Source organism: Podarcis filfolensis, assembly GCF_964270895.1.
Source record: "Podarcis filfolensis genome assembly, chromosome: 5".
In the NCBI taxonomy this organism is placed as follows: Eukaryota; Metazoa; Chordata; class Lepidosauria; order Squamata; family Lacertidae; genus Podarcis; species Podarcis filfolensis.
In genome coordinates, this window is record NC_139608.1 from 79,761,113 (window position 1) to 79,788,876 (window position 27,764).

Consider the following 27,764-nt stretch of genomic DNA (forward strand, 5'->3'; position numbering starts at 1 on the left):
AATGGAAATAATTAATGAAGTAATTGGTAACTATTTTCAATATGATGAAAAGGGGAAGTCAGAGAGGGAATAGGATTGTATATAATTTGGGGTGCAGGGGGACTATTTTAAGAGAACATTTTAACAAATACGGCAACATTATCTAAACAAAAGTAAAGACACAGTTCAACTGAAAGGGGAAATAAAGAGCAAGAAGATGAACGTAAGCAAAATGGCTCAAAGAGGATATATATTTTTAAAATGTGACTAACAACTTTGCCTTATAAAATAAGTGTTCTGAACAATCAGCTATTGCTTGAACAGCATGAAAACCTGAGACGGATGTAAAGATGCTAATTCAGGATGTGGAGAGGAAAACAGTCTTCAGGGAAAGGACATTTTTTTAAAAAATGCCAAATGTGCAAATCTGTCATTCTTTGCCTTAATGGGCACTTATAAATGTGCAACTTGCCAAAGATCTTCCTCCACAATATGATTGTGGTTATAAAACGAACAGCATGGTCAATAACATGATCTAATCTGATTGAAGGGGCCAGTAAGAAAATTATTACCCACTTTACAACCCATTAACATCAACCTTACATTACAGGAATGCACACGATAGATTTAAAACTTGCTTACTTAAAGCAGGGGGTCTAAATAAACTCCATTACATTTGTTGGGGTTTGGTTTTGCTTTTTTATTGCTGAAGCAAAAATGAATACCCCCCTGGTGACTGGACCAAAATGGGGAAGGGGATATGCTGCTGATAGGATGCTTGCTGAGTTAGGGTATTTTGACAGTCATATATAGATGTTGGAGAGAATGACTGTTTAGATAGCTTTTGCCTTGACAAACCAATACAGATGGGGAAAATATGGCACAGAGGAAGCTCAAATATCTCGAATGTAGTTACTAGGATTTAGGACACAGAGACTCTGACTTGGAACAGAATGCATTGCTTGGAATTTTTAATTGCATCTGTGTTGCCGAGAAAGCTCTATATGCACCCATCTTGGAACAAAGACTAACATTATATGTTATTATTAATCACAGAATTCAGAAGTATTAAGAATTTGCCCATCATATAGCACTGGCTGTAATAGAAAGCAAAATTATGTAAGGTTACATTGACCTTTAACCTAAGAAACATGACCAAGATACCTTCATTCTATTCAGCGTTAAGTTTGAATGCTGATTTGAACAGGAAAAAATAGTTTGGAAAAGGAACTTTCATGTTAGAAAAAGGTACTAGTCTGAGTGGGTTATTGATCAAGAAAATGGCTGTTATGAGGAAGTTAAGGGATTCTGTTCCATCACTTGTCAGGCCTATGCAGATTATGTGTCAAATTATAGTTTTGCCAATATAGTAAGTCTGTAATTTATGCACATTTAAGTTGTGTGCATTCAGTTTTACTTATGTGGCAATATTATTATTATTTTAAGAAGTGGAAAGAGGGCAGGGTTCTGGGAAAAATGACTGGCAATCCCACCTGTCACTGAACCCAATGGGCTTTGATTGTACGTGGTTTTGGCTTTAGGCGCGATCCCTGGATCATACTGCGTAAATTATGGGCTTACTGTTCGGTTCAGTCCGAAGTGTGAGACTAAAGCAAATAGCAAAGCAAAATCCCTCAAGGTAACCAGGAAGGTAAGAAAGTTGGCCTTTTCACATAACCTGCTAGTCATTTAAATTCATTCAAATATTTAACTACAAGGCATTAAGGTTAAAATAACCAAGTGATATCCATGCATGTGTGAACAAGTTCAAAGAATATTTCAGAGCAGAAAGAAATGATATTGCTGAGCAGTTTTTGATAGCTTACCAGGGCATGACCAGATCGGCAACTGTCAGTCCTATGATGAAAACACAACAATGATTTTAAAACGCTGATTGTTTAACAATACAGTTTACCAATTCATGTGGTAGATAAGAACAACAAAATGGATCTGATGTCTGACACAGCATCTTGCTACTCCTCATGGCCATATGAATACATTTGGAAGCATACTAGAATTGTTTGCAAATACTACAGCATTTGTAAGTTTACACATCCTCCAATCATTATGACTGCCTCCTGCTACCACAATAATCCTTGCAAAAATATTCTGACTCTTACACAAATTATTTTTGGTTTCTGAATAAGGCAAATATGCCACACCTTTTATGCAGAGTAAGCATATTTGTGTAAGTTTTCTTTACTTCTTTCATTTGTTCTGAGTTCCGAATTTGAATTTTCTTACTTCAAAGGGCAAGGGGATTTTTCACAGCAGAGTGTTGCTGAGTTGGCTCGTATAACCCAGATTCAGATATGGCAAAGCACTGAAAACCAAGATCAATGCCCAGATAAAAGCAGCATAATTTTCTTGCTGGATCACACCCCAATCATGGCTAGCCCTGCCATCTGCCATGCTGAAGACCTGTTTCAAGAGGCACCATGAGGGGGTGGACAGATAGAGACAAAAGATTAAATGGTACAGAAATGGGTCATTGTTTTTAAAGGTCTCCAATTCAGGTAGCAAAAAGTTTTGGGCTTTCACTGACCAGAGTTCATCTACTCCATTATTTTATTTAGTACTTTTGACTCAACGTTTTGTTTCTAATAGAATTGTAGAGTTGGAAGGGACCCCAAGGGCCATCTTGTCCACCCCCACCCCCCCACCCCGCAACGCAGAAATATCAACTAAAGCATCCATGACAGATAGTCATCCAACCTCTACTTAAAAACCTCCAAGGAAGGAGAGCCCACAACCTGCTAAGGGAGACCATTCCACTAGTAGATGTGAGTCAGAACCTCACAATCAGAGGACAAAGGTGATTCCCACCTTGTTATTGTTCCCATCATGTGCTATTGAGAGATATACTACCGCTATAGAAGGAGGTACTATTTACCAGGCAGAGCTAATAAAACAGGTTGCTTTTTTTTGAAGTGTACGTCTTCAGGTCCTGCACCCGCACATAGTAACTTCCTGCTTTGCTCCTCATATCTTTAACTTGCTTAATCATTTTTCAAAATAATGTGCAAAGAAACATTTCCGTGAAGGTCAACGCCTCACAACAGCACCGGATTTAGGGAAGTGCAGTTCTCCTAACAACTGTCAGTAGGTTTAACAAACCAAGAGTCTTTGGGGAAAGCTTGTGATTGTTCAAAGTGATATAATCCTGCTTTAAATGTATAGTGCAGATGCGTCCCATGTCTTAAAACACAGACCCTGCCCAGGTTATGGCACACCAAGTCAAACACAGCCCACTAGCAATGCATGGCAAGCAATCCAGAGCCTTATAACTCTAATTTTGCTGCCTGGACCTCAAAAACAGAAGAGTTGTCAAGGACTTGGCAAGCCATTATGAATGGCTGGTAGATTGTGCCTGGCTTGGAAGCTCCAGCTGGTCAGACTTTATGTAACATGCAAATGGCCATGCAAGTGTATACAGTGGTACCTCGAGTTAAGAACTTAATTCGTTCTGGGACTTCCGGAGGCGGCGCGACCGGTAATGGCTGCCTTCTCCGAGTAAGGAGAAGGGAGCTCCGCTGTAAACGGGTCGTCCGCTACGGCGAAGCGGAGACCCATTCAGGAAAACCACAGGTGGCAGAAGCCTGTGGTCTCGGGACCCGGCGGGCGCCAGAAGCAGCCCCCAAAACGTTGAAGGGACCCCGTAAGGGGCTCCGGATCGCGGAGGGGGTAGCGGCGCTGTGGGTCGTTGCGCAAACAGCGAAGTGAAGCCGCATTGCTGTTGCCGGTCAGCGCTGTCCTTTCTTCCTGCAACTTTTCTGAACTTTGGAAACTACAACCCGTGAGTAAATTTGGACATTGAAAACTTTCTGAAACTTTTGTCAACTTTCTGAAACTTTTTGAGAACTTTATGAAACTTTTAAAACTTTTTTAAAAAAGTTGAAATCTGGCTGAAAACGGAGTGAGGATAAGCAGGAAGCCCATCTCCCGCTATACTGAACCTTAAGCAAAGAGCAGGAGGAGTGGAGACAAAAAGTTATGCGTTAACTAAATGCTGGCACCCTGTTAAAGCAGTTTTCTGAGTGAAAGACTTTGAGCTATTGACTTTTGCTGGTTATATTCGGGGTGCACTGATATCCTTCTTCTGTGGCACCAGTGGATTATAAAATAAATAAGAATCTCTGGTGCTGGAGCTGCCTGGATGAGCACCAGTTTGCAACTTTGGATACATTGAATTCAGATTTTGAAACATTCTGAGTTGGAACTGGATACTTTGAAACTGTTGCAGTCAAGGCACTGTAAGAAACACTGTTTTGCTTTAAGTTTTACTCTGCTAAAAATAATACATTGTGGAGGCGATAGACATGGATTTAAATTTATAAGTTTAACTTGGATTTGATCTTTTCCCTGAAGACGTATTAAGCTCCCTCTAGAGGATTTTGGACTTACAGCAGTGACTTTGTTTTACTTTCCCTTTCCCGGCCTCTGTTTGACTATTGCATCTGGGACTCTGCTTTCTCATGGGAACAACTTGGATTGACCTTGGATTACAGATAACTTTGGAATGAGTGGCGCAAGGAGAAGAGGAAGGACTAAACAAACAACTCTAACTTTATCTGCAGCCTCACAGCGTAGATCTTCTGTGCCGGTCTTGCCTTCCACTTTGCCTCCAGACATAGAGGCGGCCTCCCTAATACAGGCAGGGGAGGGTGAGACAGAGGAGCTGAACCTGGGAGATATGGCTTCAGGGACAAGTAGCTCTGTCTTGGAGAAAATTTTGGAGAAACTGGAGGCTCTGGACAAGAAGGCTGATTTGCATACAGCTAAAATTGAACAGAACACAGAAAGTTTGAATAAGCTGACTGGACAAGTTGCACAGAATGCCCAGTCTATTGGAGAATTAAAGGAGGCTGTAGGTGAAAATCGTAAACTGGCTGAAGATACTAGTCAAAGATTGGAAGAACTTGAGAAAGAAGTAAGACCACTCAGCAAACAAGTTGGAGAACATCAGATTTACTTTTTGATGACAGAACTGCGAAACAGGGAGACCAACTTGAGGATACGGTCAATACCAGAGGTGGAAGAAGATAACTTTATTGAATTTCTAACTAAGGAATTTGCCAAGTTTTGGAAGTTAGAGGAAAAAGACTTTAAAATTGTATCTGCTTTCAGGCTTGGCAGAGTCAGAAGGACAGAGAAGCCCAGAGATTGTTTGATAACACTGAGATCAAAGGAGGAAAGGGACAAGATTTTGGGTCTGCACTACGAAAAGTCACTAGACATTTTGGGCAAGAGAATTGAAATCTACAAGGACATTCCTAAGCAGTTGCTGGACCTTAGATCTAACTACACGGAATTGGCAAGACTGTTGAGAAGCAACGCAATTATCTTCAGGTGGGAGTTTCCACAAGGATTATCCTTTACCTACAGAGGGAGAAAGATCAAAATCAAAACAGTGGAAGATAGAGACAAGTTTTTGGGAGCACACGGAGAAGACCTCCACAAAGGACTTGGATTGCCAGCGCCAGAACTTCCAGGGGAGCCCGCCCCCTCGGATCCTCAAGGACCGGAGAACAAGGTACCACCCCAGAAAGAATAACCAGATCTATCCAGGATGTCTCTGCAGCTTTTGAGTTGGAACATAAATGGCTGTAACAGTCCCGAAAAAAGGTCTAAAATTTTTCATATTCTAAAAAAGGAACAATTGGACATTATATGCTTACAAGAAACACATGTGATTAGGCTCCATAGAAAGGTGTTAATAAATAAAAGGTTTGGTCAAGAATTTATATCATCGGATACAGTTAAAAAGAGAGGTGTAGTGATCTATGCAAAAGAGAGCCTTTCACCAAAATTTCTCTTTAAAGATGAAAGTGGAAGAATCCTCGCAATAGAAGTACAGTATCAAGGAGAAAAAATTTTGATATTAGGAATTTATGCTCCAAATGAAGGAAAATCGGATTTTTATAAGAAGTTGCACGAGATCATGCTGGATTATCTGGATTACAACAACGTCATCATGATGGGGGACATGAACGGGGTCGTATCAACAAATATGGATAAGTCACAGAACCAGAACATTACTAAAGAGGGAAGACTACCTAAGACCTTTTTTGAAATGACTGACAATATGGACTGGGTTGACATCTGGAGAGTTAGAAACCCCCTGGGAAGAGAAGGAACATTCTTTTCTGAAGCTCAACTGACTTGGACACGAATCGACCAAATATGGATAACTAGAAGTCTGGCACCTAAGGTGAGGAAGGTGGAAATCTGCCCCAAAACATGCTCCGACCATAACGCCTTGAGAATGGATATGACATTGATCCCAATCGGCTCCTTTAGATGGAAGATGAATGATGGCCTGTTTAGAGATCAAAGAATTGTAAAGAAGGCCCAAAAAACCTTAAAGGACTATTTTGAGATTAATTTGAACACTACGGTGGAAAAAAGAACTATCTGGGATGCAAGTAAAGCTGTGATGAGAGGGTTCTTGATTCAACAGAATTCCTTAAAGAAAAGACTGCAAAATGAAAAGAAAGATAAAATTCTGGAAAGTATCAAAGAGTTGGAGAAGAAGTTAAGATCTAACCCGAAGTCCCAACCGATTCTGAGAGAAATTAAACTTTATCAGGCGCAATATTCCAAGCTGATAAATCAGGAAATAGAATGGAAGATTAAAACAATGAAACAAACTTTTGAATCGGCAAATAAATGTGGGAAACTGCTAGCTTGGCAGTTGAAAAGGAGACAAAGACTAAATACAGTAACAAACTTAGAGGTTGAAGGAAGGAACATTCAGAACCCGGGAGAGATTAGAAAGTGCTTCCAGAGGTATTTTAAAAAGTTATATACTCAAGGGCCACAAGATGAAATAGAGATAACACAATTTTTGGAGAGAAATGGATTAGCAAAGCTGTCAGAAGAAAATAGAACAATTTTAAATGGCAAAATAACACGACAAGAGATTGAACAGGCCATCCTGAGTCTGAAACAGGGCAAATCACCAGGGCCAGATGGACTGACCTCTAACTACTACAAGACATTGAAGGATTATTTGATACAACCTTTGTTGGAGGTCAGTAATGAAATAATGGAGGGGAAGAAGGCGCCTGAATCGTGGAAAGAAGCATTTATCACATTGATTCCAAAGTCAGAAACTGAAAAGACACAACTCAAGAATTACCGTCCCATCTCCCTTTTAAATGTGGATTACAAAATATTTGCAGATGTTTTGGCACGAAGATTTAAGAAAGTTTTAAGTGAGATAATCCATAAAGACCAGGCAGGCTTTCTCCCGGGCAGACATATGTTTACTAACACAAGGAACATCATAGACATTTTGGAACTTTTACAAACAAACATAAACACTAAAGCAGTTTTAATTTTTATAGACGCGGAGAAAGCCTTTGACAACATTTCTTGGAAATTTATGAAGGGGAATTTAAAAGAAATGGGAGTGGGACGGGGGTTTGAGAACGGGATTGAGGCAATATATTCAGAACAAAAGGCTAAACTGATAGTTAACAATGTGGTTACAGAAGAGTTTAAAATTGAAAAAGGTACACGACAAGGCTGCCCGATTTCCCCATTACTGTTTATTTCGGTTCTGGAAGTGCTCCTGAATATGATTAGGGGGGACCGGTTGGTGGAAGGGATTCAGGTCGGAGCGAAACAATATAAGCTTAAAGCGTTTGCAGATGACCTAGTTCTGACACTACAGGAGCCGGAGTCTAGTTTGAAAAGAGTACTACAACTGATTCAAAACTTTGGTCGAGTGGCAGGATTTAAGTTAAATAAGCAAAAAACTAAAGTTTTGGGGAAAAACGTGACAGATATTGAGTTGGAACAGCTTCAGAAAGAGACAGAACTAAATGTGGTTAAAAAAGTTAAATACCTAGGGGTAAACATAACAGCAAAAAATCTGAGTTTATTTAAAGATAATTATGGAAAATGTTGGTCAGAGATTAAGAGAGACTTGGATAGTTGGTCAAGACTAAAACTTTCTTTGTTAGGCCGAATAGCTGCCATCAAGATGAATGTATTGCCAAAAATGTTATTTTTGTTTCAGACATTGCAGATTGTAGACAAGACAGAGTGCTTCCGGAAGTGGCAGAAAGATATTTCTAAATTTGTCTGGCAGGGCAAAAAGCCCAGAATCAAATTTAAAATATTAACAGATGCGAAAGAAAGAGGGGGCTTTGCCCTGCCAGATTTAAAGTTGTATTATGAAGCTGCAGCTTTCTGCTGGTTAAAAGATTGGTTACTTCTTGAAGATACGGATGTCTTGGATTTGGAAGGTTTTAATAATGCGTTTGGATGGCATGCATATTTATGGTATGATAAAGCTAAGATAAATAAGGCCTTCAAGAACCATATTGTCAGAAAATCAGTCTTTAATGTCTGGACAAAATATAAAGACTTACTGGAGAATAAAACTCCGAGGTGGCTGTCACCCCTGGAGGCTAAGGCTCGGAAAAGAGCCAATATGGAGGCCAACTGGCCAAAATATTGGGAGATAATAGAAAAGGATGGTGACAACTGGAAATTGCAGAGTTTAGAAAAGATGAGAGACAAAGTGCGAGACTGGTTACACTATGCTCAGATTAAAGAAGTGTTTAAAAATGACAAAAAGCTAGGATTCCAAGTGGAAAAGTCAAAGTTAGAAACTGAACTGTTAGAACCTAAGACTAAGGTACTTTCAAGAATGTATAACTTGCTGCTGAAATGGAACACACATGACGAAATGGTAAAATCAACAATGATAAAATGGGCGCAGGATATTGGGTATAATATTATGTTTGAAGATTGGGAAAGGTTGTGGACCTCTGGGCTGAACTTCACTGCATGTAATGCGTTGAAGGAAAATGTGATGAAAATGATGTATAGATGGTACATGACCCCTGTTAAACTGGCTAAAATATACCATTCGTCTGATAGCAAATGTTGGAAATGTAAGGAAAATGAAGGAACATTTTTTCACCTCTGGTGGACCTGCCCTAGAGTGAAGGCCTTTTGGGAGAAGATATATAATGAATTAAAAAAGGTGTTTAAATACACCTTCACTAAGAAATCAGAGGCCTTTCTCCTGGGTATTGTCGGCCAGAGTGTGTTAAAAGAGGACAGAACATTCTTTTTGTACGCAACAACAGCAGCAAGAATATTAATTGCCAAGAATTGGAAAACTCAGGAGCTACCCACTGTGGAAGAATGGCAGATGCAACTGATGGACTATATGCAATTAGCCGAGATGACCGGCAGAATTCGAGACCAGGGAGAAGAAAGGATGGAAGAAGACTGGAGGAAATTTAAGATTTATTTACAAAAATATTGTAATTTGGCTGAGTGCTGAATTGGATGCCAGTGCAGACAATTGTCTACCATTAAATTAGATTTAAGGTTGAATTATATGTCAAACCAAATTAAGATTATTAATTAAGATGAATTAAATGATAATTTGTTTGAAACTAATTTAATAATGATGTAAGTGTATGCGGGAGGTGTGGGGGAGTCCCATGTAACAATTGAGAGATGTTAAATGGACAATGATAAGTGCTTATCTAATATATGCTTTATTTGAAAACTTTAATAAATATATTATAAAAAAAAAAAAAAAGAACTTAATTCGTTCTGGAGGTCTGTTCTTAACCTGAAACTGTTCTTAACCTGAAGCACCACTTTAGCTAATGGGGCCTCCTGCTGCCCCTGTGCCGCTGCTGCACGATTTCTGTTCTCATCCTGAAGCAAAGTTCTTAACCTGAGGTAATATTTCTGGGTTAGCGGAGTCTGTAACCTGAAGTGTATGTAACCTGAAGCATATGTAACCCGAGGTACCACTGTATAACAGTCCACATACACATTAGGAAGTGAGGACAACATAATATGAAATGAATGACCCTTCATTTCTAGTATGCTCTTTTCCCTGTTCAGTAACTTCACAACACCAAAGTGATGAAGATATATCTAACTTTGTTTCACAGAGTCAGTGGGCCAGTGCCAATTGGCAGGGACAGAGGAATATTTCAAGAAACATTTGTTGAGCGTTGACAAGTTGTAAGAGGAGATCCACCAAACCAATACTCTCGTGACTGAAGCAGAACTGGAAAAGACGTGTGGTTTTCCCAGATTAAACTGTGCATGTAATTAAAGCCTGTGTTATGAAGATGGCAGTTCAGAAGTACCGCCAATTGATTTCTGAGCTAAAATACAGAGCGAGGCAATTATTGTACTTGGCATCATGCTAATCCATTTAACCGAGAGCCCAATAACAGGAAACCATTGTTACACAATATGTAACTCAGATTGGGGCGACTGTAACATGATCTTAAAAGCTTCTCTAGCTCTCAGAAGTCAATATACTCCTTGCAAAAAAGGAAGGGTCAGCAAAACGGAGCTGTTACAGACCTTGCTTAAACCTAAAGAAAATGGCCTCATAGACAATGCACTGAGACAATAAAATTAAAGGATGAACTCCAGCTAAATAAAGTAATGGTCCTCCAGTGGAAAGGCAAAATACAATTAGCATTCACATGCTTATTTTAAGATCAATATTTTTTCCTGCTGATTTGCTGAAGAGGCTTTTATGAAGTTTAAGCAGAGTTCATTGTTAAATACTCTTTACCTACAGAGGATATGGTAGGCCATATTAATTCCTGTTTCTTTTGGAGATCAATAATGAGTTTGCTGATTTGTATAAAGTGCTTAGGGATGCAGCAAATGCAATGGGAAGTTGTCCCCTACCATTCCACGCAGCGTGCTCAAAGAACCAGTAGCCCCCGCCTCCACAGTTCAGAAAAACCATGATGGTGAGAGAAAATCTGAAAGGAGGAAAGGGTTAATGGGTTAGGAAACCAGGTGAAAAATTACTGGTTTGGGGCAGTGACACTGTCGTACCTAAAGGTTGGAAATCAGACTAAAAATCAGATTGACTAAACAACTTAGAATGATAACATTCTTCTCTGCAAATGGATAAGTTTGTGTTAAATAATTTGAACATAAGCTTACATTACGTTAAAGAAAGACTCTTAGCATGCATTAAAAGAAAACAACAACAGGTAATCTATATATATTTTTACCACGGCAAGACAAAGGAATCTTAGCATGCTATTTTTCTATGTGCAGAAAGTGTTGCTTCTCCCACTTTTATCTCTGTTGGAAGCACATTCATATGTCCAACCCTAAAAATGCAGTCTGAAATGGTATAGCCTGGGAAAGATTTTGCCATTTGACAGGAGGTTACCACCTTACTGAATCTAAGCAGGTCTGTACTGTAGGTCTGGTCAGTGCTTGGATGGGTGAGTGCCTAGGAACCACATGTATGTTGCCTGAGGTTCGCTGGGATATAAATAAACCCACTGCATATGTAGATTGCCTTAGAAATATGTGTATACCTCACTACCCAACTGCAACTAAGCAATGGACCATTTGCCCACCTTAAAATTCTATTTAAACCAAGCAAATCAGGAAGAATACTCAACAAACAGGACACCTGGAGCAGCTCTTAAAAATACTTCTGTCCACACCTTAACCACAAGTTGCTGAGACTAAAATGTCAGGGCAGAATCAGTAGCTTTATCAGACCAGGTGGAATGCAATTGACCCCAGATTCCTGCTGAATTGTAGTATCACCCTTTGGCCATCCGCAGTGGAGGTGCATAATGAGGCCGGTAGCTCCCTCTTCCAGAAAACTACCATGTAGCGGTTAGGAGCCATATGTTTGGGTCTTGTTGACCAACTTCCGGGGCCGAGTCTGCTTGTGCCTTCCAGGCTTTCTAGAGAGACACCTATGCTTCATTCAAGTTTGTGAAATTGCACGTCCATTATTATTCTCATGAAGGTGCTGCACTAGGTTGCATGGCCAGCTTCAGGTTCTTGAACCTTCAAAAAGACACAGATCATACAGCAACCAAGGGCTGTTGTAACAAAATATTCGTATAAACAAAACATTCAGGTCATAATGAGCAGCAGCTTCCTCTGGTCCTAGATAAGGAGAGTTACGGAAATTGATAATTTGGCTCATTTTGTTTTGTAGGGAGACATCAGCAGCTTCTGTTTTAGCCTAACCATACAAAAATATATTGCTTTTGGCATCATTTTTTTTTTTTTAAGGAGACAGAGGAGATTAATTAGTTTCAGTTTAATGAATACTTTTCATGCTTGCCCTTGGGATGACAATGCACTTAGGTGCTAATAGAGAGAGCATTTTATGAAGAAGAAGAAGAAGAAGAAGAAGAAGAAGAAGAAGAAGAAGAAGAAGAAAAGGAGGAGGAAGAAGGAGAAGAAGAAGGTAGAGAGGGACACTGTTTTTGGTGTTGGTTTTGAACAATGGGAAAAATACTATTCAAACAGCTGGTTATTAAATATTCCACATTTTTCTCGATTTGAAATTGTAACCGAAAATATGACAGTGCATCATTTCAACTGTGCAAGTTGCTGATGCTCTTTCTAGTCTTCCCATGTGCCGCCACCCCCAGCACTGTGCAGGTGTTATGGTGGTTCAGGAGCACAACCATTATGCATTTTCTTTTACTTAACAGCTCTTGCAGGAAATGGAAGGTTATATTACAGATCAATGAGTGGGAAAACGGAATATGACAACCTGAGGTCAGAAGCAGAAGGATAGATGGCATTAATTAATTCTTGCACTTGCTAGAAAAGCTATGAGAGATGCCTCATGCAGCCACCACAGCTGATTCCTGAAGGCTAGGCTATTCCAGCCATTTCTATACTCTTATTTATCTGCCTAATATGCAACATTTTGCAAAACAGAGCACCTCTTAAATTACTTCTTTAGTTATCTGAAAATATGCCAGACCATGTTTTTACAGAAATATCCAGCAAATCAGTTTTTAGTGTTAGATACATTTGGAATTTTATTCTTATTTTTGCCTAACAAAGGAGACCCAATATGGCAGTTTATTAATCATATATGAATTTTAAAAGAAATATCTGCACCAACACATGCCTTTATGCATATTTGTATTTGTTGTTAAAAAGAACTCTGCCACATTGCCCTCAGGGCAGCTTGCACTATCAGAAGTATACTATAATAATAAAACCTCATTTAATAAAATGAAGAACAATAACAGCTAAAATCATCAACTTCAGCCATCCTCTTAAATTTTCAATACAGATGTAGCTGTATTTAAAGAGAAGAGGAAATGCTTAATACCTAGCAATGAATTTAGACATCTACACAAAACTGTTTTCCCATTGGTAAGATTTCATGTGAAAACATTGCTGCTTCATATTATTAAAAGAAAGTAACCCTGCAAGACTTCTTGTAAAGTTTAAATTTGTCCAACACTTCATAACAGTTTGTCCTGTCCCATTTGCAATGGGTCTATAAATCTTATTATTAAAATATTATTCAAAGTCTTTACTAAAACCTAGTGGGAGGCAAAATAAAGGAAAGTGGTAGTCATACTAGATATTTATTTCTCAGTAATACATTCATTTTGTAGTCAGTAGTATATATATATACAGTAAAACATATGGTAATACATATATCTTTCAGTTATACAAAGATCTTATAGATTTCATGTGTACATCTGTTACTAGGTTCATTTTATCCATTTCTTTTTTCCTTTTGGATGGCAGGCCAACTATGGAGTGAAGTAGCCATCCAATTAAAATTCAGGAACCGTTTTTCTGATTGTCTGGTCCCATTTAACCTTGAAACCCTTAAGCAACAAATACTGAGAACTGGAATTATGCCAAAACTTGGTCTTCTCGTAAGCAGCTGCTTCTTATAGCATGGTGCTCATTTTCCAGACTATTCTGAGTTTGAATTACTTAATGATAGGCCCTTTCTTTGGGTGTTTTGCAGGCAGTATTGGGTTCTTTGTGGTATTTTACCTACCCTTTGTGTAGGGGGTGGCTTGTAAGTTGTGGCAATATGGGATGGCTGTCATTTAACCCAGTAAGAAAAGTCCTGGAGCAACATGTGTGCTTTAGCTCCATGAAATAGCATCAGCAGCTGCCATGATGCAGATAGCAGAATGCACCACTGACTCAAGCTTGTTTAAACTTTCCCATGAAATCTTCATTGGACAGATTAATATAAATTAAATTTGGTGCATCTTTTTTTGAAAACTGAAAATGTCAAGGATACCAGCAAGAAGAAATTAAGATGAGCATTCATTCAAGTTGTTGCAGAAGCGTTTAGTATTGTTTATATTGCACCTTCAGTGTATATATGGTGTTGTACTGAGCAACATAAACTAAAGACAGGTCCCTGTCTTTAGGCACTTACCATTTTAAGTGGTATATTTCACTTCCGCAGATTCTCGAGTACAATGTTCCTCAAACTGTGGTCCACAGAACAGTTGGGATTTGCACCCGATTTATTTCTTCTGACAATGAAGATCAAGTCGGTTTTGACCGGGGCTGGGGTTATCCAACAGAATAACACAGTGCTTCTGCAATCTACTATCTATTCCCTAAAAATGAATCAGTTAAAGGAACCTGCCTTAGTAGCCTTAGTAGCCTAGGGACCATGATACTCATAACATAGCCCTGGTTTTGATAAAGGTGCTGGCAGTGAAGAAAATTAATTTATTAAGTGGTCCATCTTCACTTACAGTAGTCCACGGGTGTGGGGCCAGTTAAGAACCATTGTTACCCATTCATCTGCTTGACTCCTACATTTGTCCTCTTTCCTCTGTTATAGTGGTACCTCGGGTTAAGTACTTAATTCGTTCTGGAGGTCTGTTCTTAACCTGAAACTGTTCTTAACCTGAAGCACCACTTTAGCTAATGGGGCCTCCCGCTGCCGCCGCGCCACTGAAGCACGATTTCTGTTCTCATCCTGAAGCAAAGTTCTTAACCCAAGGTACTATTTCTGGGTTAGCGGAGTCTGTAACCTGAAGCGTATGTAACCTGAAGCGTATGTAACCCGAGATACCACTGTATATCCTACCTAACCCACTTCCTCATATTCTGTTTTTAGCCTTTTGACAGGCCATGGGCCTGCTACTGCTCATCTCATTTACCACAGTGGCCTGGTACGTGGCTACTGTCCATTTACTCCAATAGCAAAGCGCACAACTGTTAAGAAGAGCCCAGCTGCATCAAAGACGCACCTAGTCAAATCCTTCAAACTGGACACGTGTGCAGTATTCCTTTCTAGCTCATGATCAGCAGCAATTGGTATTCGGAAGCACATTGCCTCTGATAATAGAAGCATTACATAGCCATCATGACTAGCAACCATTGGCAGCCTGATCTGCCATGAAGCTGTCTGACTCCCCTCTAAATCTGTCCACATTAGCAGCCATCACTGTCCACTGGGTGAAAAAGAACTTCTGTCTGTCCTGAATCCAACACCATTCAGCCTCAGTGGATGACCCCAAGTGTTAGCATTATGAGAGAGGGAGAAAAAAATCTCTCCCCAACTACTGTCTCTACATTGTGCTTTATTTTATACATCACTGTTTAGGGAAGCTTTTAATATTTGATGAATTATTGTATTTTAATATTTTGTTGGAAGCCGCCCAGAATGGCTGGTATCACCATCAGCCAGTATCATCATCATCATCATCATCATCATCATCATCATCATCTCCCTCTCGTTCATTTCCCCCTAAACTAAAATGTAGCCTTTCCTTATAAGGGAGTTGCTCCAGCCCCATGATCATTTTCTTAAGCATTTCTTAACCATTTTCTTAACTATTTTCAGCTCTCTAATACCCTTTTTGAGGGGCAGCAACCAGCACTGTACACTGTGCTCCAAGAGCAATGCCACCATATATATTTTTAATGGCTTTATGATATGATTCTTACATGATTTAAAGCAAGAAACCATACTAGCAACAACCCAACACACCAAACATATTGCCTACCAATGGCAAACATAGAAAACCATTCATTTCCTCTATTATTCATTTGTACTGACCGTATCTGTGGGTGCTTTGACACACTTAATATTACTTTTCCTACATTCTAATTTTTCACATTGTTTCCCCCCTCTCTCTCTTGTGGATTTTGCTTCAGCTTGCTCTGCAAACAAATTAGCACTTTTGTCTCATTTTCTAAGCCATTACATGCTTTTTATTATTCTTATTATAAAGGACTATTTTTGTGCTAGCCTGCTATCTCATATGATCCACTGCTATCAGCTGTATTTCTAGGGAGCGTGTCTTTGCTAGCCCAGAAAACATAAGAATATTTGTACCACTTATCTTTCCACGCTAATGCTCAGGTACAAGAAGTGATTTATTAACCATTCGGATACAAGTATTTCTCAGGCTAGGTAACAGAAAGAAGAGACACTGATATTTTCCTTATCTGAATCCTGAAGGAAGCAGCAATATATAGTGAGGGAAAAGTCTGCAGCAAAACTTCAAAGCTACTAGCCAGCACCAGCACTCATAAATGAGCATTGCAAAATAAGGCTTCCATCAAAAAGATAGCCCTAGTCATCATTAATAGATCTGTTCACACGTCACACTGGACTCAGGTACAAATATTGTTCCACAAATATACAAGTGTTTGGTCAGTAATCCTAGGATCCTCAAACACACAAACATGTCCTGGTACTGCTATCAAGTGACAAACACAGCTAGTTTAATGTTGGGGTGAAAATGGGTAGGAAGAAACACTTTTCCTTAAGCGTTATTTAAGAGTAGTCAACATTTCAGATTTTGGCATGACTGGGACTGGATCCTTAGATCTCTGAACAGACCAAAAACCTTTTTTTGAGATCTTCTTTCTCTTTTTACCGTTATATCTTTTCAAGAAATCCAACACAGCTTCATTGATTTCAGGTCAGTTAAATATCTTGAAACATAATGAACAGAGAGTCAAAGAAGGCATGCTTGTCGTGGACCCTGTCTAAAAATTCGATAGAGTTATATGGTATGATCTAATTCTTAACTCTTTTGTGGGTCAATATGAATCCATGTGAAAATGCCATTAGAGACATTATTTTTAATCCCAGGAGAATGTGTTGCAATTTTCAGATTATATTGCAGGTTATTAAGCATTGCATTGGTGTGTTAAATGAACCTGTGTTTTTATAGGAACTTTTCATGGAGTATTTATAAGCTTGAGATACAGGATCAACAATTTGAGGGGGAAATGCAAGTTTGGGAGTTAAAATATGAAGTGTTGAGGGAATACAATTTGCTCATATAGCATTTCAGTCCATTAATTTCATCATTATACCATAACACTTCAAAAATTCTTCAGCTCCTCTACTCATTCACACCCTGTGTCTCTTTAACATAGATTTTTCCAATTATATCCATTAGTTGTCCTAGCAACAGAGGCAGAGGTTAAGTCATTTTCGAAAAGCGGTACATCCCAAATAATGGTATTATACCAAATTCTTGCTGGTTTTTTGCCACCTTCCTTTCCAGTCTGGTAGCAGCAGAGAAAGTAAACAGAGATGGTCAAATTTACAATATTTAAATTAGTCCCCTCCTCAGAGATGCACACAGTAGCTTAATTGTTGCAGGTCACTTCTGATAGAAAAGGGAAAGAATAAATTTTAATAGTGATATGGTTCAATGCACAGTGAACTAAGAGTTCTCCAATGAGGAGAGAAAACAATTGGGTAATTTCACAATAAGGTCATAAGCAATTCAGTTGTCTCCTAATTATTCACTTTATTCTAATGTCAAGGTATCAGTTAATGCCATGTGCCAATTAATACATTTTCAAGGTAGCCTCCGACAAAGAGGATTTTAATTGCTACCAGTTTCAACTTGGAATCTCAGCTTAAAATTGTTTCAGAACTACTGATGTGTTTTCTGTGAAAGTATGTAAGAGCCTATGCTTCCAAATGACAAATATTTCACACCATTTTCAGAAAGGATCAGTTGGATTTCATTTTCACCACAATTAGCAAGTTGAAGGCAGAAAACGATAATGCTTGCTGTTCTCGCCTCCTTTGCTCCATCAGCGTAACTTCTGACACCAGAGGTACCCAATGTGGTGCAGTCAGTGATTGCTGTACCTCAGATAACCATCATGGATTGACTCCTGTTCTGTCTCCAGCCCATCTGACTGGAAGAAGACAGAAGAGGGACCAAGGGCAGGAAATCAAAGTTGATTCCCATTCCCGATTCCTTTCACAGAAGAGTAGGAAGTCACACATTTTATCTGTATCAGGGATAGAGATATCATGGGATGGCTCTGAGTGTAGGGCTATTACTGTGTCGATGATATTTTACAACATGACAAACTTTAAAATATAAAGAAAACATCCGCTAAAGAAAAGCTTTCATGCCTCAGCTAACTGCAAACGATAATCACTGGAATATTTAATGTACGCGAAAGTGTCAAAGTATGTCCATTTCGTAAGTTACCGTACATATTACAAGCAATGGGGTGGGGAATTAAGAGGAACTACAAAGTTTTCTGAGTCTCAGAGCAAAACATCAACAGTATTTGCAAGCCATTTGGATATCTGAAATTTAAAAAGGGATATAATTAGGGGAATACCATACAATCTGTTCACAGAAGTAGTGTGTTTATCTGTTAAATATAATGCTACTTCTGATCCTGATTATTTGCTTGACTGAATCACTTGCATTTTAGATTTTATCGACATTTAACTCAATATACAATTGCCTTGTTTTATAATGGATCGAATCTGCTCATGTCTTTTTAAACTTATGGAAGAGATTATTTTTAAATTGCATATTAGCTATGCACATAGGGTGAGCTGGATCATCCCTGTTTCCTCTTCCCCCCCAAGAAGTTGTCTCAATTCCATGACATTGTCTAAACTATCATAACATTTTAAACCTCTTAATTCTAAAATTTCCATTACAGCTCCATTTACACTCTTTCGAAAGGCTTGCAAGTCTCATTGAGAATATGGAATCAGCAGCTTCTGGCTTCTGAACCGCTTGCTGCAGGAGACTGCTGGAAGCACTGAGGGAACAGTAAGGAAAAACAGTCCTCTCCCTCAGACTAATGTTGCTGTTGCTGCCTCACCAAGCTCACAGTAGCCACAGGAGAACAGTGTCCCTCAAACCTTTACTGGAAGTGTACTACTACCAAACATCAGGCATGTGAAACACAATATATTAGTGTCCAAAGAGAACAAAGGTTTCTCTTCACCTGGGCAAGTGGCAACAATGGCAAATCTCAACAACAAACTCACCAACAATGCAATCAAATGGATATGGATAATATCTGAGAAGTCATCTCTCCCCCTGCATCCCTTCCTGGTCGCTGAGTTCTGTGGATGAAGATTTGTTGATGGTGCCATATGTTCCTCTGGGAAAGCACTGTGGCACCAGTTCTCTGCAAGCCCAACGTGGGTGTGTTTTTTTTTTGGTTGAAGACTGTTATTTGCTCCCAAGCCCTTCCAAATCAGTCTATTTTATTTCTGCAGTTTTAAATTCTTGTTGGTTCTCAGAATGTAGAACAGTTTCCACTGTATGAAATAAATAAATGGGTACTCAGAAGTAAGTCCCATTTAATTCAATAAGACATACCCCCAATAAAGCAAGTATAAGTTTGTAGTTTAAATAGCTTTAGGCAAGCCATTCTCTCTGTCTATCTCTCTCTCACACCTGCAAACACAAAATAACCCCTAATGTAGTGATAGTTGTACCAGCCTTAATTACATCATAGTTGTAGGGATCGTGTATGTGAAGCTCTTTGAGTACTTAACAAATAATGCTATCTATTAAGAAAGACAGGGCCATCATATCTGAAACCACTAAAAAGTTCATAATGCATTCTGTCTACCATTTTGCTTAGTTATTCCTGTTTGACTGTACTGTGTTGAGTATTTTAAACCCCGTTTATTTAACCCAATAAAAACAAAACTGACAAGAGATGAAGTTGTACAGTGCTTTTGATTAGGCACAACTTGAATTACATCTTGACACCTAGTGTGCTTGTATTGCTTGGAATATATAATATTGCAGTATTCTTGAACAACCACCCAGACACATGTGCTCTGATCAAAGAGCCAGTGTTTTACTGGCTCATAATTCACCAGAGAACATGATTTTAAAGAAGCACAAATGAAAAAGCCAATGAAATTGGCCACATCGAAGCTCCTAATGAGAAAAGCAATATGCTGCTATGAGATGAGACACAACAAACTATCAGTGCTATAAAAGGCAGGAAGGTGATGCCCTATGTACCAAAATTTACTAACATTTCAGTAGCAGAAGGATTAATAGCTCCCTGGGGAATTTTATATCATCAATGAGTCAAAGTAACAACAAAAGGCATAGTGGAGTGAATAATGCCTACTTCTTTGAATCAAGAGTACTTCTAATGGACTGTAGACATTTCCCCAAGACAAATGGGGTGTTCTAAAATTGAACTTCATCTTACACAAGCACTGTTAAATCAGTCCAATGGCACAACCTCAGGTGCTAAATAAGTCAGCCAGCCATACCTCCCAGTATAGCACTAGTACAGTGGCATATGGCAATGTGACCACACCAGCAAAACCTGGCATATGTAATATACACAGATTTACAAAACAGCAGAGTAAAGGGCAGGGGTAGACCCTTAAAGAAGAAAACACAGGGCATAAGGCAGTGAAAGTTATGCAAAAAAATAAATAAATTCATTTTTGAGCATAACTTTTGAGCATGCTCACAATTTAGTTAGTTATCCAGCCAGTTATTTCAGACCTCAGACAAAGAAGATGACTTTTGTCCCATCAGCATTTCAGATTTGCCATGAAGCTAGTAAATATACTTGGTTTTCAAATTGAAATTTATCCCCAGTTTGACAAAAGGTAAGCTGGTGCAGCAAAGGATGTTTTTGATTATCTTCTATCCTGCACAAAACACTATCTTTGTTCTCCAAAAGGCAGGCACCCACCCCCTCTGTTTTCATTGTATGCCTGCTGCTCATTTCATGCAATTGCTCCTTTGGGAGGATAGGCCTGTTAATTGAAATGGGCCCCCCATGCTACAGTCAGCAGCTGGGTCTGATTGCTCTGTTCCAATAAATAACATGGCCATATTAATTCAGACAGAACAATTAACACCAGGCCAGACACTTTAGACTGTATATAGAAATTCCACGCTGAAATACTGGCTGTCATTGAAGATGAAATAAATTCAGCTAGAGCGTGATCCCTTCAAAATAATAACCTGTCCTTATTTCATACTGTCCTTTAACTCATTCACATAGGTGTCTTTTGTTGCAAATAGGCTTCATCACAATCTAAGTTGCAGCCATATCCGCTGATCATGTTGTGATTAAGAAATAATAAATTACATAATAAATTATCCACTCTTGTTCAACCATCAAACTCACAAAACCAAAAACACAAACCAAAAGTGCCTGAACTATTCATCCGAATAGACTGGGAGCTTTTGATTTGTGTTTAACTCCAATGAGTAAGTCTTAAAAGCATTTTTAATAATTAACTCTTTGGAATACAAAGTTATATCTCATTGACTTCTTATCAAGTAAAACATAGGCCAAGAAACTTTTGTTACACTAGGAAAAGAGAAGGAAGAAGTCCGTGAAAAGGGAGGTCTGAAGAACGCAATGGAACCTAGAAAAGGAGGGTTGGAAGAAAAAGTGGCGCAGATGAATGATAGAAAGGAGAAAATGCCAGAAGTTAGACTCTGAAAGGGGGAGGAAAACTGGCAGAGAGAATGGTTGGAGAGGAGAGGTTCTCACACACAGCCAGAAGCTGCAGTGATGAGGAAGGCTGGAGTTCACATATTGATCTGAAACAACCAGCCAAATCTTCAGCTTCAGACCATTACGAATGATCAGCTCTATAATCACCATCTCATTACATCTCTGTTGCAGCACAATTACTTAAAATAGTCTACGTCTGGAGCCTTTCCTTGATTGGTCCTTGCTCTCTCCTTGCAGAATTATTAACCTTTTGATTGGCACACAGTGTTTCTAGAGCACAATTACGTAAGACCTAGGAACAGCGATTGCTTGGAAGGCATGTGATAGGAACACCAAATGATAACCAACTATAAATAGAATTTGGTTATCTTAAATAGAATTGGGGGGGGGGGGTTCTCTCTTAAATGACATTTTATAATGTATAGTTTTTGTACCAAGTTCAACTGGACCATAATAAGGGCTTATCTCCAGTAATAAGCAGTGTGGACATGACTTTTAAGAATCTGTGCACCGGAAAGACTTGGTGCATAGAAGGAATAATCAAAGGGATAACCTGAGAGATCACAGGGACTGAGGGAAAGAAAACTGAAGCTTTTAGGGGAGCAGCACCATAATCTTAGGCATCTATATTGTGCTACACTTGCAGCAGTGAAGCCTTTGACAATGATCAGCAGACAAAAGTACAGTACAGAATGTTGCTTGCCAGGAGAACTGCTCCTTGCTCCTGCCAGGGAAAAGCCAAAATGACCAGCAAAAAAATAAAATGAAACCAGACAACAGCAACTCCATCCCACGCTACAGGGCACCTTTCAGGATTCACACACCCTTCAGCTAATGAACACATCCCAAATGCCCAGTTGCCCATAAAATGGCCTGTATATGTAATACAATGTTTGTGGCTGCTTTTGTATGACCTCCAAAACCCTCTTTCTTCCCTCAAACACAAATATTGGGGGGAAACTGACTGGGTTGATTGCTTGTGCAGATGCACAAGTTTGCGTCCATTGAATATATATGCTCTTGACCCTGAGCAGCTGTCACGACTCTGACACAGAGGAGGAGGAACCCAGCCTGGTCAGGACTGGCTGAGATGTGCCAGAGGATTACACCTTCAAGACTCTCCAGGAAAAGGATGAAGTTTCTGTGGGATAGCTTGGACTGATAGAAATAAAAGGCCTCAGTTGAGCTCTAGACCAAGCAAATTATCTGTTTGGAGCTGTCCAGGGTCCTGCAGCTCCTTCCTGAGTGTGCCACCCTCAGACATCCATCCAGATCCTGTGGACTCCCACTTGTGTCTATATCTAGCCTGTCATGCCCACGTCTGCTCAAAATACACTTTGTATTTATTTTAGACCAAGCTTCCGAAACATGAGTGATCCACAAAAGTATAATCGGGCAGCAGCCTTAGCTCTGCTATTAAAGCTATAATATAGAAATGGGAGATATTAATGATTATATACTTCAGGGATTCAATATAAATTACATGTTTTCCTCTCATTAACAATGAGTGATTCCTATATCAATAAGCTGCAAAGCAGTTGCACAGAAAATTGTCAGACAAAAGGCCTAGCCATTCGGGATAGGAAATTACTACTTCTGCTTCATTTATAGAATTGCTCGTCTCTGTATATATGTCACTAATTGCACAGTGACCCATTTCCTGATTGCTATAAATGATGATTGTACAAGGCGTACCACAGGGGCATCATTAAATTAATAGGCCTAGTTATATCACTCCAAATATTTAACCGCTCTCAAGAACTAAAGTTTAACCACAATGAGGTGCCAGTTATAACACCAGACCATTTATGTTAGTGTTTGGGTAAATGCTCTCAATTGTGCTATGACAACACACAAATGGCTTTTATGGAGACACTTTACCCAATCAACATTTAGATCCAAATCTATACATTATTCAGAATGAGGTGGTAGACTGTGATAGCAGAATCCTAGACTGTACAACTTAAAGATGCAGAAAGCAGAGGAGTTGATATTTTGCTCCCCCACATAAAAAGCTCCATGATGAAGTACACTGGCAAATTTGGGAAAATGCTACAGTAAACCTCTCTCTCCCTGTGATGTGGTAGTATTTTTGACATGCAGGGATTTTGTTTCATTCCCCTCCCCCCAAATGGGGCAAATTCACAGGCAGAGATGCACCCACTGATGTTTACATGTTTCATTATCTGGGGGTGAAAAGTGGTGAGCATCCTCGGATTTTGTCAAAGATGTATGAGTTCTTGCTTCAGATGTTACACTGGAAGCACACACACAACCATCAAACCCAATCCTCTGACTAATCTAATACATGCCTGCCTCAAAAAAAAATTTCTTTATAGCTTTTTTCATCTACCAGGACCAGAACTTTACAAAAGGAAAATTGAGTTGCCCAGGCACACCTCTACCTGAAGCTAACCTTGGTAAACTGAAAAGGGTAAGTGGTTAGAGCAGCCCCCTACATATTACATATCTAAGAAGTGCCTGTTGGATCAGGCCAATGCGCCATCTAGTCCAGCACCCTGTTCTTAAAAACTGGCCAGATGGATGCCTTTGGGAATCCTGCAAGCAGGACTTGAATACAGGGGCATTCAGGAGCAGAAGCATGTTCGGTGGTATACTCCACCGGGGGAAAGCATATTAAAGGAAGACAGAGTTCAAGACTGAAGCTGTTGCGGAGGGAGATAACTAAAGACGTTAGTTAGTTAGCTAGTTAGTAAGTTAGTTAGTTAGTTAGTTATGTGCCACCCATCTGACTGAATTGCTCCAGCCACTCTGGGTGGCTTCCAACAAATTATAAAACTACAGTAAAAGATCAAACATTAAAAACCTCCTCAGATAGTTTTTTCTTTCCTTCACATCTGACAGGAGGGCCACAGGGCAGGCGTGAAGGCCCGCTGCCTGGTTCCCTATAACCTCACTTCTTGCAATGAGGGACTGCCAGAAGGCCCTCTGAGCTGGACCTCAGTGTCCGGGCTGAATGATGGGGGTGGAGATGCTCCTTCAGGTATACAGGGCCAAAGCCTTTAAACTGGAGGGTTGGAATGAAAAGCTGGAAGTGCAGATAGAGCAACCTGAATATTGCCAGGTTGGTGGCATGTTTGCATATGCACCCCACCATTACTTTTGCATCAGTGTTTAGGCACACAACAAAATCAATTTTTTTTTCAGTCACAGGCAGATTCATGCATCTCCTGGTGGGACATTATATGTGAATAGTGAGTTACATTTAGCTTGGTGAATTCCACATTTTGCTGGCCTGTCTTAGCCATCACAAATCTGAGCAGCAACAGATTTTCGGGGGAGAAGAGATTTCTAAAAGTCTCAGGTTCTGATTTAGGAAGGAGTAGGCTATATTCAGTTATGGTCTTGAGTCTTTGACGCTTCACTCCCAGATTAGATCACCAAATTAAAGTGTGTGTGCATATCACAGTTTGGGTAGTAGTCACAGGTCTACTACAGTTGATCTTGTTTGCTTTCCTGTAATTGTCTCTTTTCTCCTGACCCTACCAAAACTTTTTCAAACTTTCTCTAGCTTGCAACAACCAAACCCATGTCAAAAAATACCACAGCCAACAGCACCATCACACTCTTGAGTTGTACTGCAAAGAAAATGCATGCTATAAATGATGGTTTAAAAGAAGTAAATAGAACCCATGAGCCACAGTTTGATGTGTAATCTACTCTGACAGGCAGTAGGCTGGCTTTGCTGGCCTATTAACCCTACCCACAGGCAAAGTGTGCCTCTTTGCCACAGCTAATTTTTCCAGTACTTCCCTGTCACTGGCGAAGTCCATTTCAAAACAGCTGAAAAGGTCAGCCGAACATCCCCTCCACTTTGAATGCACTCAGTTCACATCCTGGCATGAAAATTCACAGTAATTTGATATAGAAATCTTCTAGGCTTTCCTCCCTCCCCTCTTCCTGGCTTATTACAGCTTTTCCCCTTGTTATATTCATGTATGATACTGATTATGGATGTCGGTTTTGCTTCGTTTAGAACTGCAGTTTGTGCAATCCATGTAAGACCGAGCTTAATTCCTATCCAAAATGGCATATGGATTCACTTTAAAACGGTGTCAAGAGAGAATCTTGGGAAAGGTCTGCAGCTCTGTAACAGAGCATATTCTTCGCATGCATAAGGTTTTAGTTTCAATCCCCATCACCTCCGGTAAAAGAACTTTGGATAGCAGGCCTGGAAAGACCTATGCTTGAGACCTTGGAGAGCTCCCCTTGGAGAGCTAGGTAGGCCAACATTCTGACCCAGTGCAAGGCAGGATCATATGTTCAGCCTTGACAGATGGTCAAGGAAAAGCAGATGGGATGGAAGGAACAAGGACCGCTGATAAAGAAAATGGATAGAAACTAGTTGCAAAAAGTGATGCCTGATTGCTGCTGCTGCTGCTGCTGCAAGAAAGAGGAAGTATTTATAATAATTAGAATAATGGGAAGCAGGGAACAAAACAGGACATCCATTCACTTCTGTACATGGAGAGAGAGGAAATGGTAATTCATAGCAGGCTACTGTTGTAGCACAGTAAGGAGGCTAAGGAAGAAGCTGTTCCTAGAGCATCCCTCAATACTGTTTTCAGATCAGGCTCAATAGCACCCAACACAAGCACAAACCTACGGTAATACCAATACAGACATAGCACTAAGGTAAATTGAGTCTTTTAGACTGGCACCAAATGATTTTAAATAAATAAATAAAATAAAATACAGTGCGTATGTAGCTTATTATTTTTGTTTGATTCTATGTTACGTATTTTTATGTTTTTAATACAGGCAACCCCTGATTTGCACAGCGGTTAAATTATGCCCCTGCCATGCTCCCACTCCCAGTCTGCCCCCTTTTCTGGCCACTTCCAGATCACTGCTATGCATGCATGTGCAGTCGTGCACAAAACTAATGCACATAAATCAGTCATTACCTGTATTCTAAACTGCCCTGTGATCTTCGAGTGAAGGGTGGTATAGAAAGTGAATAAATAAATGAAGTAATATCAGTTAATCCTTCTGCAATAATGGGAAGAATGAGCTGCAGAAATACTATTTTGGACTACTGGTATTTATGATTTTATGCAGCACTATCCATTAGCATGATGCATAAGTGTGGCCCCAAGGACTGACAGTGTAAAGTTTGATAATGAGGAGGAACAAAGGCAACAAGGTATGAATGTGAGCAAATAGTCTACTGATTTCTTTTAAAGCAGTTTCTTCTACAGAAAAATGTTCATTTCCTTTTCAACAGCACATCTCTTGGGTTTTAGCTATAAATGCTGCAATTATTCCAAGGGGGGATATGATTCAAAATTACAGCACAGCATTCCAAAAGTACTTTGGTTCTCACCTCAAAGGGCAAAATGCAACAAAGCAGTGATACAGAGCACGCCAACCAACCTGAGATAAATGTACTTTTCCCCAGAGCTGTGAAATAAAATTAACTCTTGAAAGGGAGTTCACTAACTGTGACCCAGTGCTAACAATTTATGGGTCAGATATTTAACTCCTGCAAAATTACAAACGCTCCTCTAAAGTGAGCACTTGATTCTTTTAGGAAAATCAAAACGTCTCACTATGCAAACTCTAAGGATCCCATTTTAATAAAACAACTCTATCAGTTCAGAAAGTAATTTGATCCAGTGGGTGCCTCATCCCATTGTCCCTCATTTCCTTTGGAAGACAGCAGGCAGGTGGAACCAGGCCAAAATATTCTGCTTCTTCGTATGGCTATAGCACCAAAAACTAATTTCCAGAATTCCTTGCCAAGTCATGAAGTAGGATTGGAGAACCTATGGTTCACCAGATGCTGGACTCAAATGCCCATCAACTCCAGCCAGCATTGCAAATAGTCAGGATGATGGGAGTTGTAATCTGGAGGGCCTCAGGTTCCCCATCCCTGTCATAAAGGATGATGAGGATTAACCCTTGGACCATACACACTTGCATACATCTGGGAAGTGTCACCCCATCAGCCTCTATGATGTCACAAGGCCTTCTGGGACACACTGTTTCACTGACACTTTGAAACCAACTGGCCTGCTTTCTCTTGACTACTGGAGACTAGTGCAGGGTCCAGACCCTCCCCATATTATGTGCTGGGAGACTGAAAGCATTGAATTATGGCATGTGAGTATGGAAATTAGAGATTGGGCAGTTATTGGCTCTTGGCTCCCTATTGTTTTCTGGACAAAATTTAAGACGCTCATGGTTATCTAAGGTAAAAGGTAAAGGTACCCCTGCCCGTACGG

General features: G+C 39.7%; 1 protein-coding gene across 4 annotated transcripts in view; it reads right to left on the bottom strand.

Annotated features, from left to right (window-relative positions):
• The window catches only part of LOC310762928 (heparan-alpha-glucosaminide N-acetyltransferase-like), a 170,598-nt gene that overhangs the window by 61,645 nt on the left and 81,189 nt on the right, over window positions 1-27,764 (bottom strand). For all 4 annotated transcript variants that reach the window (XM_083614752.1, XM_083614753.1, XM_083614754.1 and 1 more), the window contains 2 exons: window positions 10,675-10,751; window positions 1,806-1,836 (listed from right to left, as the gene is read on the bottom strand). In XM_083614752.1, coding sequence (XP_083470878.1) covers window positions 1,806-1,836; window positions 10,675-10,751 — 108 coding nt within the window. The remainder of the gene's footprint in view (window positions 1-1,805; window positions 1,837-10,674; window positions 10,752-27,764) is intronic.